The 20,345-nt window shown below is 39.6% G+C and overlaps 1 protein-coding gene across 4 annotated transcripts in view; it reads left to right on the plus strand.

Moving 5' to 3' along the window:
* The window catches only part of LOC126212971 (neprilysin-2-like), a 245,010-nt gene that overhangs the window by 105,048 nt on the left and 119,617 nt on the right, over window positions 1-20,345 (plus strand). For all 4 annotated transcript variants that reach the window (XM_049940505.1, XM_049940504.1, XM_049940502.1 and 1 more), the window contains one exon: window positions 13,825-13,958. In XM_049940505.1, coding sequence (XP_049796462.1) covers window positions 13,825-13,958 — 134 coding nt within the window. The remainder of the gene's footprint in view (window positions 1-13,824; window positions 13,959-20,345) is intronic.

Genomic DNA, 20,345 nt, shown 5'->3' on the forward strand with positions numbered 1-20,345 from the left:
AGAGAATTTCCTTTGTAGTTGTTGTTTTTCATTGTTGTACAGTAAAACAGTTGTGGCATGCATGTAGCTTTGCACCAAGTATTTCGCAGCTGCGCTTGCAATTAACGAGATATTATTTTCAGTGCTATGTTAATGTGTTCTCTTATTGTTGCTCTTCAAATTGTGTTTTTCTGTGTTGTCGTGTGAAATATTGTGACAATAATGGCGTGTGAAAAACGTTATACTAGGCTCCAAAGTAAACTGAGAAATGACAGAGAAGACGAAAGCAGTGTGTTAGCGCCACCATGTAATGAATTAACTAATGTTCAAAGTAGTAATTTGGTAATTGTACATAGGGAAATGGAGCGGGCTGCAAATAATGGTGTAGGCAGTGAAACAATTAATGAACAGGGAAGCATTATCAATCGATCGGTCAGCAACAGCTCACCTCAGGAATCCCAAATGACAGGACACAATCTTGCAAATACTGTAGATTCAGGTTTTGCGTCCTCACCGTTTTCTCAAATAAGTCAAGACACATTTTCTGCTTTTCAAAATGCGAATATTGCCAGTTCAAATGCACTGCCGAATAGCACTGAGGAACATGTTTCAGACACCAGTGCATTGTTATTACAGTTAATGCAGCAATTGGGACAAAGACTACAAAAGTTAGACACAACGCTTGTACAAAATCAGAAACAAATGGAACAAAATCTTCGAAAGTTAGACGCAATGGAACAAAATCAAAAACAGTCACAGCAACAAATGGAACAAAATCAGAGACAAATTAAAGAAACACTTCAACAAACACGTGAAGATTTAACTATTGAGTTACATAACATCGAATTGAAATGTCAAAAAGTCTGTAATGACGTAAAAACACAAATTTATGAGCATTTTCAGCCCATTTTTTCGCGGTATGAAAATGCATTACGGAATCACGAAGCAGCCATAAAAAACTGCAAACTATTGCGGGCTAAAATTGACTCAGTTGCATCTACCGATTCGGTTACGCAACTTGCAAAAACTCAGAAAAACTTAAAGAACACAGTAGATACTCTGAAAATTGGTTCAGAAAGACACATGGAGGAAATTAGTTCATTATCAGAGAAAGTAGTCGAACTTTCGGATCAGCTAAATAATTTATCTATGAAGGTAGATGATACTCTGAATGACACAAGACCGGTAGTCTTTAATTACACGGAAGAGTGTGAAAAAATTAGAAAATTCAAACAAAATGAGACTCAAATCAATACACAGTACAAAAGACAAATCTGGGAAGTACAAGATCACTTAGCACAAGTAATACAAGAATTACATATTGCAGAGGACACTCGCGCTCTAATACGGGAAGAGGGACATAGAAATACGGAACAGGCACAAAATAACAACACAGGGCACTTCGGAAATTATGAAAAAAATTGGCAAGGTACACCGAATTTTGAGATGGAACCGCCGAAACGACGTAACAATGACCGACATGCGACTCACCGACATGATGATTTTGACTATAAGCTGTTTATTACTACACGTAAATTCAAAACATTTAAGGATTCCGGCAACGACATTCATCCACAAGCGTGGCTTCATCAATTCTCTCATTGTTTTCCTCCCAACTGGTCATTAGAGCACCGATTAGAATTTATGTGTGGCTATTTAGAGAATGAACCAGCTGTAAGAATGTGGCCGGTCATTCACGATTGTCACAGTGAAGGAGAATTTTATCATGCTTTCTTATCAGCATATTGGTCTCAAGCTACACAAGACCGAGTAAAACACATAGCATCATAATGATGAAACATTTTGAACAATCTGAATTTTCCAGTCTTGTGAAATGTTTTGAAGACATGTTGCACAAGAATCAGTACCTGTCAAGCCCATACAGCCCCTCATAACTCAGCCGGCCGTGGTGGTCTCGCGGTTCTAGGCGCGCAGTCCGGAACCATGCGACTGCTATGGTCGCAGGTTCGAATCCTGCCTCGGGCATGGATGTGTGTGCTGTCCTTAGGTTAGTTAGGTTTAAGTAGTTCTGAGTTCTAGGGGATTGATGACCACAGCAGTTGAGTCCCATAGTGCTCAGAGCCATTTTGAGCCCTCATAACTCATCCGCATTTGCTTAATCAAATTGCCTAAACATTTAAGACATATTATTTTGGCAATACGTTGCAAAGATGACATTGAAGCTTTTCAGGGACTCTTACAAGAATTGGAAATTGACACTGACAATCGTGGGATGCGAAAACAGGAACACAGCAATTACAGGTCACATCCGTCACAATTCTGCGATGAAAGAAATAATAACTGGACATGACAAGGTTATTCCTACAACGTAAATCGTGACCAAAACAGACACCACCCATATGACAACCATTGACAGAGTAGTAATAGTTACAGAGAACGATCGCATTCCGTAGTAATGAATATGACAGAGAGAACCATAGAAACAGACAATATGGGAACCAAAACAGTTATTATCAAGGAAGACAGAATAACTTCAGATGCAACTGTTCAGTGCACAGTTACGATTCAGGGAGAAATTCTCCACCATGTCACCGTTAAGAAAGAAACTATGGAATCTACCGGCATGACGACAGACGATGTAATCGTAAAGACAGACCTGAATTTCATCAGAACTGGCGGGATTCATACAGGGCAGGGCCCTCTCGACAAGGTGAATTTGTAGAAGATAGATCTCCAAATCCCAATAACGATGCGCGCTAACAAAGAGACAGACAATGACTCGCACCGCAGGCAGCCATGTTCGCCGGCTAGCTCAGAGAAAAATAACATAGACGCTAACCTTGAGAAAAATTTTAGCATTCCTTACCGACTTTTACCACATAATAATTGCGTTGAAGTTAAAACTCTGCGTACTAGGAAGAGTAAAGGTTCACACCACATTTCACATGTAAAACCGTTTATTGAAAGATAATCTGCTTTTTAACTTTGTCTTTGCCATAAAACTTTCCACTTCACGTTACTAGTATGCTTTGTCAGACTGAGAAACTGTTAACATGCAACAATGTTTGAAGATAAATATCCAGTCAAGAACCAAGAGAACTTATTTAAACAGAAATTACGAATGCATTGTTGTAGTGACCAGCCGACACAATGTTGTTATTTGTATATTCTTGCTTGTTAGTTGCACGATTACATAACGAATATATGGCTTACATACTTAGAACATATACTGCTAATGAGATTTTAATGCAACATTTTGGTTTACTTGAAAAGATATTCTTTATTTGAAGTACATTCTGTGAGATTAGAGATGACTTAGCATTTTGTTTCTTTGACAGCTACACGATTATATCACGACGCTACTAATATGTGAAGAAATTTACATTGTTGCGTTTGCGGTGTATCTGTTTTATCTCTCCACAGTTTTTCTGAATTCTTCTGGAAAGTAAAACATGTTTTAGTAGTAACTTTTGTGGTGTAGCTACAATGAGACAGCCTTTTCCGTAGCACAACAATACGTTACATTATAGTACTTTCTTGATCAGGGTAAGGTACGTAATAACTACGATAACGACACTTGGCACATTTTTTACCCTTAAGTAATGACAGAGATTATCTTACAACAAGACGCACAGTTTAGCGCTACAGTACACGTATCTGAGTGATTAATTTTGTACTTAAAACATTTATATTTAAAGATTTTTGAATCACAAAGATACAAAGAAAGTTTTCGGTGATACATTTCATTCGATTGTTGTAATCTGTAACACCTAAGGGTATAATTACATTAATTCTCAGAGGGTACACGCCCACTTTGTGTGCTAAGCGTGTATTGAGCGCTAGGAGCCCTAGCTAATATGGCATTTGCTTATACAACTTTACACTTCGGTACCATATTTCTCTAACACAGAATTACTCAGCTATCTGATTATTTAACAGAGAAACAAACATTTTTTTTACTACGTCAGTGACACATGTTTTGTAATTACACAATTGGATAACTTCATGCTTATGAAATTGTACACTCCTGGAAATGGAAAAAAGAACACATTGACACCGGTGTGTCAGACCCACCATACTTGCTCCGGACACTGCGAGAGGGCTGTACGAGCAATGATCACATGCACGGCACAGTGGACACACCAGGAACCGCGGTGTTGGCCGTCGAATGGCGCTAGCTGCGCAGCATTTGTGCACCGCCGCCGTCAGTGTCAGCCAGTTTGCCGTGGCATACGGAGCTCCATCGCAGTCTTTAACACTGGTAGCATGCCGCGACAGCGTGGACGTGAACCGTATGTGCAGTTGACGGACTTTGAGCGAGGGCGTATAGTGTGCATGCGGGAGGCCGGGTGGACGTACCGCCGAATTGCTCAACCGTAGGATCCTACGCAGTGCCGTAGGGGACCGCACCGCCACTTCCCAGCAAATTAGGGACACTGTTGCTCCTGGGGTATCGGCGAGGACCATTCGCAACCGTCTCCATGAAGCTGGGCTACGGTTCCGCACACCGTTAGGCCGTCTTCCGCTCACGCCCCAACATCGTGCAGCCCGCCTCCAGTGGTGTCGCGACAGGCGTGAATGGAGGGACGAATGGAGACGTGTCGTCTTCAGCGATGAGAGTCGCTTCTGCCTTGGTGCCAATGATGGTCGTATGCGTGTTTGGCGCCGTGCAGGTGAGCGCCACAATCAGGACTGCATACGACCGAGGCACACAGGGCCAACACCCGGCATCATGGTGTGGGGAGCGATCTCCTACACTGGCCGTACACCACTGGTGATCGTCGAGGGGACACTGAATAGTGCACGGTACATCCAAACCATCATCGAACCCATCGTTCTACCATTCCTAGACCGGCAAGGGAACTTGCTGTTCCAACAGGACAATGCACGTCCGCATGTATCCCGTGCCACCCAACGTGCTCTAGAAGGTGTGAGTCAACTACCCTGGCCAGCAAGATCTCCGGATTTGTCCCCCATTGAGCATGTTTCGAACTGGATGAAGCGTCGTCTCACGCGGTCTGCACGTCCAGCATGAACGCTGGTCCAACTGAGGCGCCAGGTGGAAATGACATGGCAAGCTGTTCCACAGGACTACATCCAACATCTCTACGATCGTCTCCATGGGAGAATAGCAGCATGCATTGCTGCGAAAGGTGGATATACACTGTACTAGTGCCGACGTTGTGCATGCTCTGTTGCCTGTGTCTATGTGCCTGTGGTTCTGTCAGTGTGATCATGTGATGTATCTGACCCCAGGAATGTGTCAATAAAGTTTCCCCTTCCTGGGACAATGAATTCACGGTGTTCTTATTTCAATTTCCAGGAGTGTATTTCGTCTGTACTTTGTGAACTGTTCATAATTTTTTGGAGCCATTGCGATACTATGAGAGCTCTGAATGATGTATTTGGTATGGGATCATGATTTTTAAAGTACGGTTAAGGTAGATGACACCATTGAAATGAGCAGAGAATATTTTTAATATTTTGAAATTATTGCAAAAAGCTACGACGTTTTTGAGATTTGACTGAGGTTTTATGATGTTATTATTACGATGACAATGTGTATTATGCTGTTGAGGTATGTTAATGATCAATAAGCTGATGCTACCGTATATGAGGAATGTGATTACGTGTTTATATGTATATGAATAATGAATAGAAGTTAGGGACTCTGGTTTGTGAAAAAGGATGTTGGAAACCAAGAATCGTACTTTAAGAGTTATGAAATGTGTGTATATGCGTGAATGTATCACAATGCCTGCGAAAATTTTTTGGACGCTGTTATATTTATAGGATTTTTTTTCTACACATTTGTAACGCAAATTCTCAACCTGTGAAATTTTTTTATATGAGACTGTCACTGCTGTCGTAAATATTTCGGTAAGAAATTTAAGTGACCTTCACGTAATGCATCGTGGGTTCCTAGCTGTGCCACCTGCCTGGAGAAACAGCCATTAGGTGGAGAAAAAAGAGGCCATTAACCTCACTATTGACATTCCTTTCTAGAAAGCATCGCAAATATGACACGCTCTTACTTGGAAACATATGATTATACTGTGGAGCACGAACTTTGTGATACTGAAATTCTTATGAATTGATGGGAAATATTCTTACATCTGCACACCTGAGTATGGCAAGTGTCTTTCTACAAGAGTTGAGAGAATTTCTACTGACTTACGAAATATCACGTTGCTATTGAATGATGTTTTTATGCTTTGCTTTACATAGTTGCTTATTTCATTTGATAACTGGTTTCCAGCTGTGTTGCAGCATTGGTTTTATAAAATTAAATTAAATGCATTTGCTAATGTGAACGCTTTCTGTCAACAGATGTATTACATAATAATTTTATGATCCACATTCTTCGAGAAAGGAGCACTTGGAAAGGAAAGAACAATAAGAAGGAACTAATAAAATGGTTCAAATGGCTCTGAGCACTATGGGACTCAACTGCTGTGGTCATAAGTCCCCTAGAACTTAGAACTACTTAAACCTAACTAACCTAAGGACAGCACACAACACCCAGCCATCACGAGGCAGAGAAAATCCCTGACCCCGCCGGGAATCGAACCCGGGAACCCGGGCGTGGGAAGCGAGAACGCTACCGCACGACCACGAGATGCGGGCAAGGAACTAATAACTGCATACATAATTTTCTTTTCAATTACTTGGTAATTTTTTTGGTAGAATAAGTTTTGTGGTGCACAACTTTAATGACATAGACATTAAGATGTGAATAGACATTTCCCTTATCTGCATTGTTGTCTTTAGTGTACTATTATTTCTGCTTGAGCTTTGTCATGTTTAGATATAAGTTATTGCATTTTCTTTTTCGGAAATGGTATAATGACTTTCATATTTACCTTACATCCGATTTACGAAAGCAAATGCTTTATGGACAATATGTGTAAGTAGGCTGTGTAGGTTTTTATGTTGGTAACGTCACCTAGCGCTCTGTATGAAAATCACTGGCTGTGCTGTGTGCAGTCTGTGGCTGGTTTGCATTGTTGGAATTTGCTGTTGTAGTGTTGGGCATTTGGCTGTTAACAGCACGTAGCGTTGCGCAGTTGGAGGTGAGCCACCAGCAGTGGTGGATGTGGAGAGAGAGATGGCGGAGTTTTGAGAGTGGATGATCTGGACGTGTGTCCATCAGAGAGAGTAAATTTGTAATACTGGATATCATGAACTGATATATATATATATATATATAATGACTTTTGAACACTATTAAGGTAAATACATTGTTTGTTCTCTATCAACATCTTTCATTTGCTAACTATGCCTATCAGTAGTTAGTGCCTTCCATAGTTAGAATCTTTTATTTAGCTGGCAGTATTGGCGCTCGCTGTATTGCAGTAGTTCGAGTAATGAAGATTTTTTTGAGGTAAGTGATTCATGAAAGGTATAGGTTATTGTTAGTCAGGGCCATTCTTTTGTAGGGATTATTGAAAGTCAGATTGCGTTGCGCTAAAAATATTGTGTCGGTGTAAGCACAGTCATTTATAATTTTTCAAAGGGAACGTTTCACATGGTCATCTTCTTCCTTCCACTGGAGAATGTAACTCTTAGACCTAAATCTGGACTTTCAATTCCCCTATGAAATGGTTTATTGAAATCGTTAAGATATAATATTATTTATTTGGCAAGACCTTCTCTTATCTTTTTGAATTCAGATTGTCATTTTGACGTCCTGACAAATGCTCTATTCGATTTCAATAAATTATTCGTATGAGAATCGTTAAGTGCTTGCCCTTTCACATCTTTAAAATAAAATCCCTTTATGAGTAGATGAGCTTTCAGTTGTTTTTTGCACTTCGCTATTGGACAATATTTTATTGCATCTATTTTATGTGAATTCTTTCAGTCATGCCCTACAGACATAATATCCTTTCTTATGGGCTATTAACACATTGTCTACACACATTGTAATTTACGAACTTACTTCTGCACCCACTATTTTATCAGCTGTTGTGATAAATACTGGTAGTTATGTGTTTAATTCTAATGCTGTACTGCTAGCATTTTCCTACAAATAAGAATGCAAATACTTTTGTGATTCAGATACTGATGACATCTGCCAATATTCTGTCATTCAGTCCGACCTAGCTGTACATCATAAATCATAAAATTTTTGTAACAGTTGTTTAAATTCTCTGGACGGTCGGTTTCCCATTTTACTATTTTGTTCAATGTATGAGCGTCACTTACAACCCGAACTACTCCATCTTTCTTACTCACTGTTCTCAAGGGATTATTGTACAGACCACAGCTTTACTCTACTATGCCTCATTCCATCATCTTACCACTTTGTTTTTGTACTTCTTTCTTCTTCGAAATAGAAATTGGAAACGGACGAATGAAAACTCGTTCGTATTCTTTGGCTTCTACCTTGTGTTCAAATCCTTTTACTAATCTATATGTATCAGAAAATGCTCGTTCATTGCCATTAACACCTGATGTAAATCCTGCTTTTGTGTTACTACCAAATCATTAATCTCCTCCACTATTTTCGTTAGCTCATTTATTTTGTTTTCATGATCATCAATGAGTCTTTCATTGTACTGCTGTGAACCATGACCTAAGCGAACTTTTGTCTTAGTGTATTTTATTCTTAATGAATAACTCTTATTTAAGTATCTTTCACTTAGCTCCTCAAAAGCTATTTGGAGTAACTTGTCATTCACTACACATTTTATTACTTTTTTATTATGCTTCACTAACCACTCTATCCCAAAAATCACTTAGTTTATTAGTTACATGCTTTATGGATCATTTGAACGAATCTCTTATCAAAGTAATGTGGACTGAGTCAGCTTAGAATCTGACATTTAGGAATATATTATAGTTATTATTGTTATCAGCTCTACTGAAGAACTTAATTTTCTTGCAGCTACCAGTTTTTAATTAGAAATTGGTCAGTGGAATAGAATGAGTAGTTCAGGAGAACTGATTTTAAATTAGATTTAAAATCTGCTTTGCTGCATTTCAGACATTTTATGTTCCTGGGAAAATGATCAAAAAATTTTATTGGTGCATATTGAAGTCCTTTCAGAGCCACTGACAGCTTTAACAGTGGTCAATAAAGGTCATATTTCCCTCTATTGTTTACTTTTCGCTTTTGTGCAATCAATACTTTCTTTCTAAGTATGAATTACCCCAGAAAATTATTCTGTACATTATTGGGGAGGGGAGAAATATGCGAAATATGTCAGATGGTTGATAGGTTTGTTTTTAAGATTAAAAATTACATGAAGAGCAAAAGTAGCTGAACGTAATTGTTTGAGAAGCTCAGTAACATTTTCTTCCAGTTCAAGTTTTCATCAACATGTACACTCTAAAATTTGGAGCTTTCTATCCCACTTACTGACTGCTGATCATGCACCACATAAGTTATTGTTGTGACTGTATTTCTTGCACAGAACTGAAATGTGGTGTCCTTGCTTTTGAATTTAGGTAGAGTCCATTATCAGAATTTTCAGAATTTTATTTACCAAATCATCTGTTGGTTTTTATCTTATGGGATGTATTATAATACAAGTACCATCTGCAAAACACCAGTTTTGATTCAGTACTTAACTCTGGTATAACTAAGAATTCATCGCTAAGCCATTTACAATGTATTTCAGAATCTGTTATAAACTGTTTCTTTAGTTTCCCCTACTTTTCCAGTTGCGCCAACTAGTTAATACCTACAACAGGTATCGCTACTATTCCTGCTTAGTTCCTTATTGTTTCAAAACATGCATTTGACATCAGGCTAATTTGCATACTTGGGTCAAGAAAAACTTGTAAATTATTCTTGTAGTCATTTAACGATATTGTTGTCTGTGTTAGGCTTACTAAAGACTTATTCTCATTATCTTCTCTAAAAAAATGCTTTTCTACTGCCAGTTAACTCCAAGATATTTAACTGCCTTTTTAAATGTTGACTTATCTGGAGGTCTTGTCTACATTTTGCCTCCTTACTTGCTTTTTGCTTACGCTGAATTGTCATATCTTCACCTGTTTCTGATTTGCTAATCTGTTTGTTCTCTACATCTGATAGTTTCTGAAATTCTTTGCTCGTTTATTCATACTTGTGGAGATTACTGTTTCATTAGTAGTGTGTACAGGATCATCACTTTTTGTGTCTGCCATTGCACAATTTGCTGTACAATCCAGCTTTAACCTGATAAATACTGTAACAGTCGTGGCTTTACACCTGAATCATTTCAGAACTATGATTATTATCTTCAAAAGTTTCATCTTTATTTGCAGTGTTCATTGTCTGAGAATATAATTATTTCTCCATCACCATGCTCCTCTGTTACACACCCTACATCTCCCCTCATATTTTGTTTTATTTGCACTAGGTATAACTATTATCAGATCTTGTCCTTCTCTTTCCCCTACTCTCTGAAACTATTATACACTTGACCACATTCCTCAACTTGTCCATTTGATGCATTCTACTGTCACAAGAAGCTCTGCCGTGCCCCTTCTTTAGCAACATCGACGTACTTCTGTATGATTCTTTTATTTCTCTTGTAATACTGTTCTCCTCCTATTCTTGTTATTACCTTTTTCACACTTTCTGTGCTATTGCAATCATCTACTGTTTTCACTTGTTCTTCACCCCTGAATACATTAAGCTTTTGCTCTTATGCCGATCTTTACCACAAGGACTGCTATTCGCTTTTGGAACATTTGCCCCACGTATTACATATCTGAATGTTTTACTTTGATTGGACCATTAAGTTCTTTGCACACTTGACAGGTCAGATGCAGCATTTAGTTTTCCAAATCATTCCTCTGTTAATGGATAAGATACCGTGGAACATGGAGAAAACTTTGGCATGCAATTAAAAACAAAAGGCATGGAAAGCACAGTCAATGCATTGTGTTACTTCATGACAGTGCACACCTCTATTCTGCTGGTCTCAATTACGAAATTATTCAACAGTTCTGGTGGGAGCAGCTGGATCACCTTCTTCACTGGCAGTATCTTTCTAGGAGGAAGGCATAGAAAAGTTAGTTTCCCGCTATGATAGATGTCTGAAGAAATGTGGCAGCTATGTAGAAAAATAGTTTAAGAAAAGCTCTTTCTTCTCTAAATAAATTTTGGTTGGAAAAAATCTTTTTATGAGTTTTCTTCCAAATCATTTTCCAGCCATACCTCATACTATACTTATGGTCCTGCTGAATTGATTCGAATTTGTCTTCTGAAACTCCTTTAACATTTATGACAAATTATTCTTCTTGGTCTTGTGGATGATGACTTGGAGGGCTTCCTAAGTGTGCAACAGGAGTTGGAGTGTGACAGTGACGATAAAGTGTGGTAGGAACAACAATCAGTTTATTTATCTATAGCCTTGGTCACAATGGAGTAGAAATTACAATCATGAGTTATCTGGTTCCCAGCATGACAGGTAAGGCAATGGCAGATGAAGACATTGGGATGAAATATGGGACTGCAGTGTGAATAGTGATTATGGAAAAGGCAGAAACAACTGGAATGGTAGACATTTTGGTAACAACATACGTAGCAGAGGTAATAACAGAGACGCTTATAGTTATGACAGAGATTCAGGAGTGCAGATTATGGAGGTGCAATCAGTTAATCCAAGGAACAATATGTGTACACAGAGCCCACCGACATATGAGTGACAATTTCAGTCAGCAGCTGATTGTATACTGAAAATATAATGAATACTAGCTATGAACAATTGAGTGTGTTGAATTTTGAAGATGTGATGTTGCTTTTGCTTGGAGAGAGACAGGAAAATGTAAATTCTTTGGTGAGTCCAGTGTTTAAAGTAGATGTTAATGGACTTATTTTTTCGTCTGTTCTTGATATGTATGGCACTGGATTTGTGTTGAGTGAGGCGCATTTAGAAATATGAAATGGAAGCTTCATGGCTTACAGTGGACTAAGGTGAAGCGGGCTATCTTTGGAAGCAGTTTTGAAGCTAAGACACAGGTGTGTATCGAATTTTTGTCTCAGGGTGAGAGATTTTCTGTGAATTTTCTAATTGTGCTGAAGCTGGCAATTGATGTTATTTTAAGAGCTGATTATTTTTGTGCATGCAACAAGCAGCAATGGACGTGATTGGTGGTGAAGTGTTACTGAACTATAATGGGTGTTTCATTCGCCATTTGCACTGGGGGACGTATACAAGCAGACACAGCAGCGCATAGAAGAGCTGTGTGTTGCAGTCAGGCAGCATGTTAGTGTCTGTTGGTTGTGGCCGCATGATGTGTGGAGAAACTTTAAGTTAGCACAAGAGGAGACTGTGACCACACTTCGTTCACATTGCATAAAACTGAACATGTGAACATTAGACAATTGTTTGCCTTATCCATTCTGGTTTAGCAAATTGTAATGGGCTGCCCATATTCAAAAATCACATGGTGGGTGGAACACTAAACTTCCCAATTTTAGGCGAGCTACATTAATTTGCATTAGCCGAACTGATAGAATTGTAAACATAATTCTGATTCTAAATTATGATAGAAGCTGAAGAAAGAAGACATTTCTACTGAAATATTAGCACTGCGTTAGTGTGATGCTAAGGAGACTAGATTATATGAGTTCCTTCTTGAAACCTCAGTTAAATGATTTCAGTAGCCAGTTCCAAATGATCTCACAGTCTCAGGCAAGAGGTTCTTTCAGCTGTTGAGAGCTGGAAACGTGGACATGTAAGATGCCAACTACACGTAACTCATTTACGACTATTTTCAGATTACCTACATCAGTCGTTTACAGATCCTTGTTATGTAGAGGACAGTAAGTATTAAGATAAAAATGAGCAGATTGAAATGATATCTACTCACCTACCAAACCACATACCTAAAAGATCCTCTGGGTTCCAAATCTTGTACGATAACCCAACTTAACAGCATTCCCATTCCAAAAATCAAAAAAGGTGTCCTGAATACGAGAGAAAAGCCTTGCGGCTCCATAGTCATCGCAACTAACCTACTACCTTATTAAGTCAACTTGGTGGGAGCTAAGAATAGCTAAACAAGCCAAGGCAGTTGAACAGCAAGCACGCTAAGGTACTCATGGACAGAGACGGATCAGCAGAAGTACTTTCAAGACAAGTCCATAAAAAAAGCGTCTAAGTTTCGAAAAAAATACAAAAAATTCGAACACTGAAAATGAAAACAACATGTCCTCTGGGACATCTGAACTCAATCCTCTCCCACTAGCATCTTCCTCCAAAGAAAATGGTTATCGTACGTTTTTGGACAGGAAATTTTCGTAGGAACCTAAGGGTTAAATTTCGGTCATGTGCGTTAAGTGCTCGCTGTCAAACTATGTGGACTGTGATGGAGCTGAAAAGGACGTACACATCTGCATTTTTTGTCGCTAAATGACTCAGTGCTCATATGCAATTTCCATACCTTTTCTTAATACATTCTGTATCATTTTTAAAACTAAACGCTGTAATTGTTATATCACATACTGTGATACTAGATTACATTCCCTGTCTTTTAATACATATTTCTAATTTTGTTTAGTGTTAATTTGCTCATTTTTTTTGCAAACGTTCTAATTTTGGCAACTATCTCTCAAACTGCCTAGTGTAAGGTTCTTGAAAATAATTTTCATAGTAAATTTTAATTATATTTTCTATGGGATAAATGTAAATGGTGTGTAATATAGTAAAGTTAGTATTACACACTTTAAAAAAAATTACTAATATTTTTATGTCATAAACAAAATGGGGTTCCAGTTTTGGGCAATTCCCTCTAAACAGTTTAGTCTTTACTGTTACAACCCTACGCATGACCAAAACATCCAAGAAGGATATTCCACAGCCATCTTCCATTTCGGTGGTAAACTAAGGCAGGCGGTCGTGTTGCGCCATGGTGCTGACTGAGTTCCTCTGCCTGTTGCAGGGGGCCCACATGCTGCCACGACTGCACCCCCATGGAGCGCAGGCTGACGCTGGTGGCTGCGACCACGCTGCTAGCAGCCATCGCTCTCGCCGTCTCGCTGGGCGTCCTCTTTGCCAAGTGGCAGCACCAGCCCAGTATGGCCACAAAACTAAAACAAGCCTAAACAAACCTCTGCGTGTGCTTCAGCTGCTGCTGCTGCTACTGGTGGTGGTGGTCTTAACACAGGAGTACGATAGCGAATTCTCTGTCACGACATCCTCTGGCTAGAGTTGTAAGGACCCATTCCCCACTTTGGTTCTTATATCTGTTGTCCAGAACTTCACAATCTATAAATCTTCTGGCAAATACCCTTAAACTGTATAAGAACCATAAAAAATTTCATTAAAATATCACATGCTCCATACACGTATTGTAAATTTGGAAAAATCAAACCTGTGATACCACCCACTTACTTTAACTTTTGAAGTCATCAAAACAGCGTAAAAGATTCACCGGGAAAAATTCAGTATGTATAAAAAATATGCCATAACTAAAAATCTACACCTAAATGCAGGTACAGCTGCAGATGTAGATGAAGTACCCTAACTCGAAATGAAGTCGAACTGAATAAGGCATGCCGAAGAAATAAGAGCAGAAAATGAGTTACAAAAAGTAGCAGAGGAGTTTCGCTACTATGGCCGTAAAATAACTGATAATAGTCAAAGTAGAGAGTAGAGAGGATGTAAAATATAGACAGGCTATAGCTAGAAAAGCGCTTTAAGAAAAAGATATATTTGTTAACATGTGACACAAATTTAAATGTGAGGAAATATCTTAGGAATGTATTTATCGGGATATTACCAATATATGGAAGAGAAATGTGGTGATAAAGAGATCACTCAGAAAGATACGGTGGTGTGAAAGAATGTCGAAAATTAGTTAGGTAAATCGAGTAGCTAATTAGAAGGTATTGAATTGAAATGAGGGGAAAGAAATTAATGGCACGATATGACTGGAAGAAGGGATAAGTTGGTTGTCACCAAAGAATATACAGTCTGGTAATGGTGAGAAATGTGGGAGTTAAAATGAGGAGACTCTCGGGATAAGATATCGTGCAAAGCTGCACTGAACAACTCTTCAGACTGCAAACCACAACAGCATCACACAATCAAATTTGTTGCATGTGCAAAGTCACTGCGAAACTGGGTCTTTCAAACTTAACCCTGACAGCAGGCTCCCCTACAACTCTTCTCCACCACAACCAACATCCTAGAAAAAAAGCCACTAACAAGGTGGCACAGTTGTTGACACAATGGTCTCGCATTCGGTAGGATGGCAGTTAAGTCCAGCCGTCCTGGTTTATGTTTTCCGTCATGTCCCTAAACCGCTCCAAGTAAATGCCACGTTGGTTCCTTTGAACTAACATGACTGTTTTCGTTTCCGCTCTTTGAAACAATCCTACCTTGAGCACTATCTGTAATCACCATGGTGTCAGTGGTATGATGAACTTTAATCTTCCTTCGTTTTCAGAAAAACTATAGTAGAAAACTATCAAACTCTTGTGTGATCTTTCTTAATAATTACCACAGCAAAGATCGCTAAATGGGGCTATTGAACATATACAAAAAAGAGTCGCAAAAGTGGTCACAGGTATCTTTAATCAAAGTAAGACAGACAATGACATGTTGAATCACCTTTACTGCAGACACTCGAAGATCGATGCCAATTACCCAACAAAAGTGCACTGACAGTGGCCAGAATCAGCTTTATTTATCATACACATAGGGAGCCCAAAGAAAAGATTAGACTAATGAAGCACATACAGCGTGCACAGAGGTGTTTATCAGTAATTCTTCCCACTGCACAGAGGCCGAGCACAGACACTTGTGTGTGAAGTCAGGTCAGCTATTGGAAATCTGTGGTGCACCTTCTATGCTAATAAGATATTATTAGAGTTCACAGTTTTTACAAGTAGTTGTTTCTCTGCGCTAGCCTCGGCTACCCCTCATTCAGCTCCGTTGTGGATTCTAACTGACGTCTGTCCAGTTAGCGAAGTGGTTGCTCGCTCAGGAGAAGGTATTAGAGAGCCTGGCGCCACGGCAGGTTGCTGGCGAATAGGGAAGGTCGTCGCCCAGCGTGAAGTGATCTCGCTTCGACTGCTGAAGTATTCTCCATCCCACTCTGAATTCTACGATGATCCTTGATGACCAATCCGCGATGTACCCCCGTCAGTAGTCGTGTGATCGGTTGATCCCCTCCCTAACACCTGGTACGTTTGAACAGCCTTAGATGCCTCTCTGTTGAAGAGGCATGTGGACCCAAAGAGGACCTGTTGCTGGCTTCGATGCTGGAGTTCAGTGCTGACAGCACCCTGTGGTGTGGTGTTGTGAGGAGACAGCCAGTTTCTCCATCAGCAGACGGAAGGTGGCGGGCAGCCCGAGGTTCACCAACTGAACACCATTGTCTCAAGTGCATTGTCGGCTAATTCATAGTCTGTGCTGTAGTTTATAGGACGCAGATCCACTATAGTACCGTAATCATGGAATCACGACCTAGCGAATATGCTTGTCTTACTGCATTTAGTTTTCTTTCGCAGTCTTCTTTCCGCTGTATGCGTATTCCCACTGAGCATATGGTGTGGTAACATGTTGACTACCTAACCCATTTGGGACATACTGACGTACTTCCTGATTCCGCCTCTGCCTGTGGTATGGCTTAATTTTCCTGTGGTAATTTTTATGAGTTGTAATAAAATTTTTTAATTTCCTACCCCTTTCTGTTCAGTGCTGTAACACCAGGCTGTGCATGTGTATGCAAGAGCAAGAAACCCTATTGGAAGGACCCTCTTCCAGGAACTTCCCTTTGCTTTACAGAGTGTGGATGAGGGCACATGTGGACAACGTCATTGACCAGAATGTCATTGCATCATGGGTCAAAGCCGACTAGTCGCCTCAGTGGCTAACATGTGGAACTACTATTTGGAAAAATTTGGGTCAGAATCCGCATCTGGACAATATAATTCAAGTACTCTGCAAATTCTCAATGATCAGTTTTCCTTAAAAATTTCGAGTCCATTTATCTACTCCATTCTCCTACCATCGACAGATGCTTTGTTTGTTATCTGGGAGGGCATCTCTGAGGCAGAATATTGAGAGTAATAGATTATCCCTAACCTATGAAAGTTCTAATTTGGCTGTACGTCATCATACTTGTTTAACACATTTGCTTCCTATGCTTCTTAGATTTACTACAATCATTAACTCTTTACATAATCGGTTCAATAGATTATCTGATTCTGTATAGAATCAGTTCAGTTTTTACTCTTCTGGAAAGCTCTGAGCACAACTACTGCAAAATGGTCACCTTTTCTTGTTGACACTTCTTCATGAAAGAAAACCCTGTTAGAAGCTGGGAAGGTTGTGCGGTTATGAATATGCGCAATAATTTGCTACACTGTCTGCATCTGTCTCCACGTTGGCGTCTGAAAAGACGTGCAACATCTTGCAGTTACTGCATCAACACATGTTTCCTACAGCTACACCACAAAGTCTGTCTGAATTGACTACACACTGACAAACAAATATTCAAGCACCTATATGACTGCATGCAACCGACGCGTTAACAACACACAGCAATATTGCTTCTGTGTCTGCTTTGTGTACTTCTGATGCACTGACTGACTTGCAGTTACATGCAAGTGACTGCAATATTGCCTCTCTTTGCTGCTGTGAAGTTAGTGTGCGTACTAGGAGGAGTTTGCACTAATGCATGGCTGGTATTGTGAAATGGATATGCACCAACAACGGATTTGCTGATTTGTTTGCAGTTGGCTGATAATCCCTGTGTCTGGAAATATTTGCAACATTGTCTCTTCATTTACTATTAAAAACAGTCTTGATCATGATTTATTTATCAAGGTGACCGGTTTCGACCACTACTGTGGTCATCTTCAGACCTACAAGTTGTATACAAACTTTTAATTAGAGGGCTACATGCATTAAAGAAAATACATAAAGTTATAAAGCTACAAAACGATGATTTACCATTGAGTAGGAACCTCTTTCTGTTGGAGAATCACTACTGGAGAAACCAGTGCACGGCTTACTATATATAATGGAGGCTCCGCCCACTTCTGACGGCATGATGTCATTACTAACCAATGAGTTATGAGTCGAATAACAATTTAAAATTTCTTAGTTAAAAGAACATTGTCAGTAATTAAAAATAAATACACACAAAACTTAGCTTATTAAACAGCTATGGTCAATTAAGAAGCGTTAAAATATTTAAATATGTAGGATAAATGAACTTCGGTTTGGCAGTACATGGGTTGCCCTCTCAATGCCTGTTAGTGAACTATTTGGAACCACTGGTTGCCATGGTGAAGTTGGACGCCGTTCCAAAGATGAGGCAGCAGGCTTCTTTCCACTGAAGTTGTTGTAAAGTCGATAGGCGAACTAGTGGTTGCCATGGTGAGGACAAACACCAGTGCAAAGATGTGGCAGCAGTCTTCTTTCTAACGAAGTTGTTGCGAAAGTGGAATGGCGAAGACTGTCACGTGAGACGATGTATTATTGAGCAGCAACATATCTTTATTGAAACGATTTTCAATGAGTAGGCTGTAATAATCTTTAGCTTAAATGTATACTACATGCTGCACAAATACGATACGAAGTAGTTATCCATATATATGAAACATTGTCTATGAAGTTCGACTTGAGAGGGCAACCCATGTACTGCCAAACCGAAGTTCATTTATCCTACATATTCAAATATTTTTAACGCTTCTTTATTGACAATAGCTGTGTAATAAGCTAAGTTTTGTGTGTATTTATTTTTAATTACTGACAATGTTCTTTTAACTAAGAAATTTTAAATTGTTATTCGACTCATAACTCATTGGTTAGTAATGACATCATGCCATCAGAAGTGGGCGGAGCCTCCATTATATATAGTAAGACGTGCACTGGTTTCTGCAGTAGTGATTCTCCAGCAGAAAGAGGTTCCTACTCAATGGTAAATCATCGTTTTATAGCTTTATAACTTTATGTATTTTCTTTAATGCATGTAGCCCTCTAATTAAAGGTTTGTATACAACTTGTAGGTCTGAAGATGACCACAGTAGTGGTCGAAACCGGTCACCTTGATAAATAAATCATGATCAAGACTGTTTTTAATAGTAAATATTTGTAAGACATTGATCACTGCCACTCCTGTAATGTATTCAAAAGTAATTGTCTCTTCATGCTGCTGTGAAATGAATATGCACTGTGAACAGAATCGCTGGGTTACATGCCATCAACTACAATCACTGTGTGTGCAAATATTTGCAATTTTGCTTCAGTGTGGTGCTGTGGAATAGCTATGCACTGACACTGGAATTTCTGGCATGCTTGCAATTGGCTGCGATCCCTGTGTTACCAATGGTTTGCAATATTGGCTCTCTGTGCTGTTTGACAGAGAAGTTGCTGCCTTATTTACAATTTACTGTATCGCTGTGCTATTAAGGTTTCATTGCATTCTCTGCTATTGTGGAATGACGATGCACTGACAGGTGAATTCCTGAGACAAAGCCGTTATGAGCAGCTGCCATGTTAGTAGCTTTGTAAAATCCCACACCACCACATTTCTGTGAACTGGAAATTGAGCTAAGACATGAATCGCATGCTGGTTCAGATTCTCTTCCTCCCCTCTACAATTAGGTTTTCTACAGTTTCACAAAATCGTTTAAGCTCAATACCAGGATGCCTCCTGAGAAAGGGCGTGGCTGACCTCCTTCCCCATGGCTCCCAAATTCAAGCTTCATCTCCAATCTCTACCTGATTAGACCTGGAGGGTCGTTGCACTTTAAATTGCACCATACACACATTCCTGGATGCTTAATGGATGGAACTGCTTCCAGTGATTGTTCAGCAATCGTGCAACCACACAACAACGGGTTTTCGGCATATTTATGTGCAATAAATTATATCTGTTGATGTTCAGTGTCAAGTGCCAATCTCTGCTCCAACCATCGATCCTCTGCAGGCCTTCCTCAGTTCCTTTCCAATTTTAGACAGCTAAAATTTCTCTATGTGCAGTCTCATCATCTGCAGAGAGCACCGTGGACTCTCCAACGGTATTCACTAGGTTATTTAGATGTAGTGTGAACAATAATGGTCCCAAAGCACTCCCTTTCAGTATGCCCAAAGCTACTTTCACATCTGAAGATATCTCCATTAAGAATAAAACACCGTGTTCCATTTGCTTGGAGCTCCTCAATGTCGTCCCAAAACTGTTCATTACGCCACAATTCGATTCTCCAGTAAAACCTAACCTTGCTTCCTACTTATGGACTGAGCCTGTGTGTGATTACGTGGCACTTCCACGTTTGCAGTCCCTTGCAGCTGTTGCATCTGCCTGCTTCTGAGAGCTGACGTTACAGTCTTGTGGTCGGACCAGAGACTGTCAGCAGCCTGTGCATCGCTGCCTGTACCCAGCCTGTGGCTTGCAGCTTGCGGCATTAAGCTTTGCTAACGCTTGCACTAGCTAGCCGGTTGTCG

Source organism: Schistocerca nitens, chromosome 11 (genome assembly GCF_023898315.1).
Source record: "Schistocerca nitens isolate TAMUIC-IGC-003100 chromosome 11, iqSchNite1.1, whole genome shotgun sequence".
Taxonomy (NCBI): domain Eukaryota; kingdom Metazoa; phylum Arthropoda; class Insecta; order Orthoptera; family Acrididae; genus Schistocerca; species Schistocerca nitens.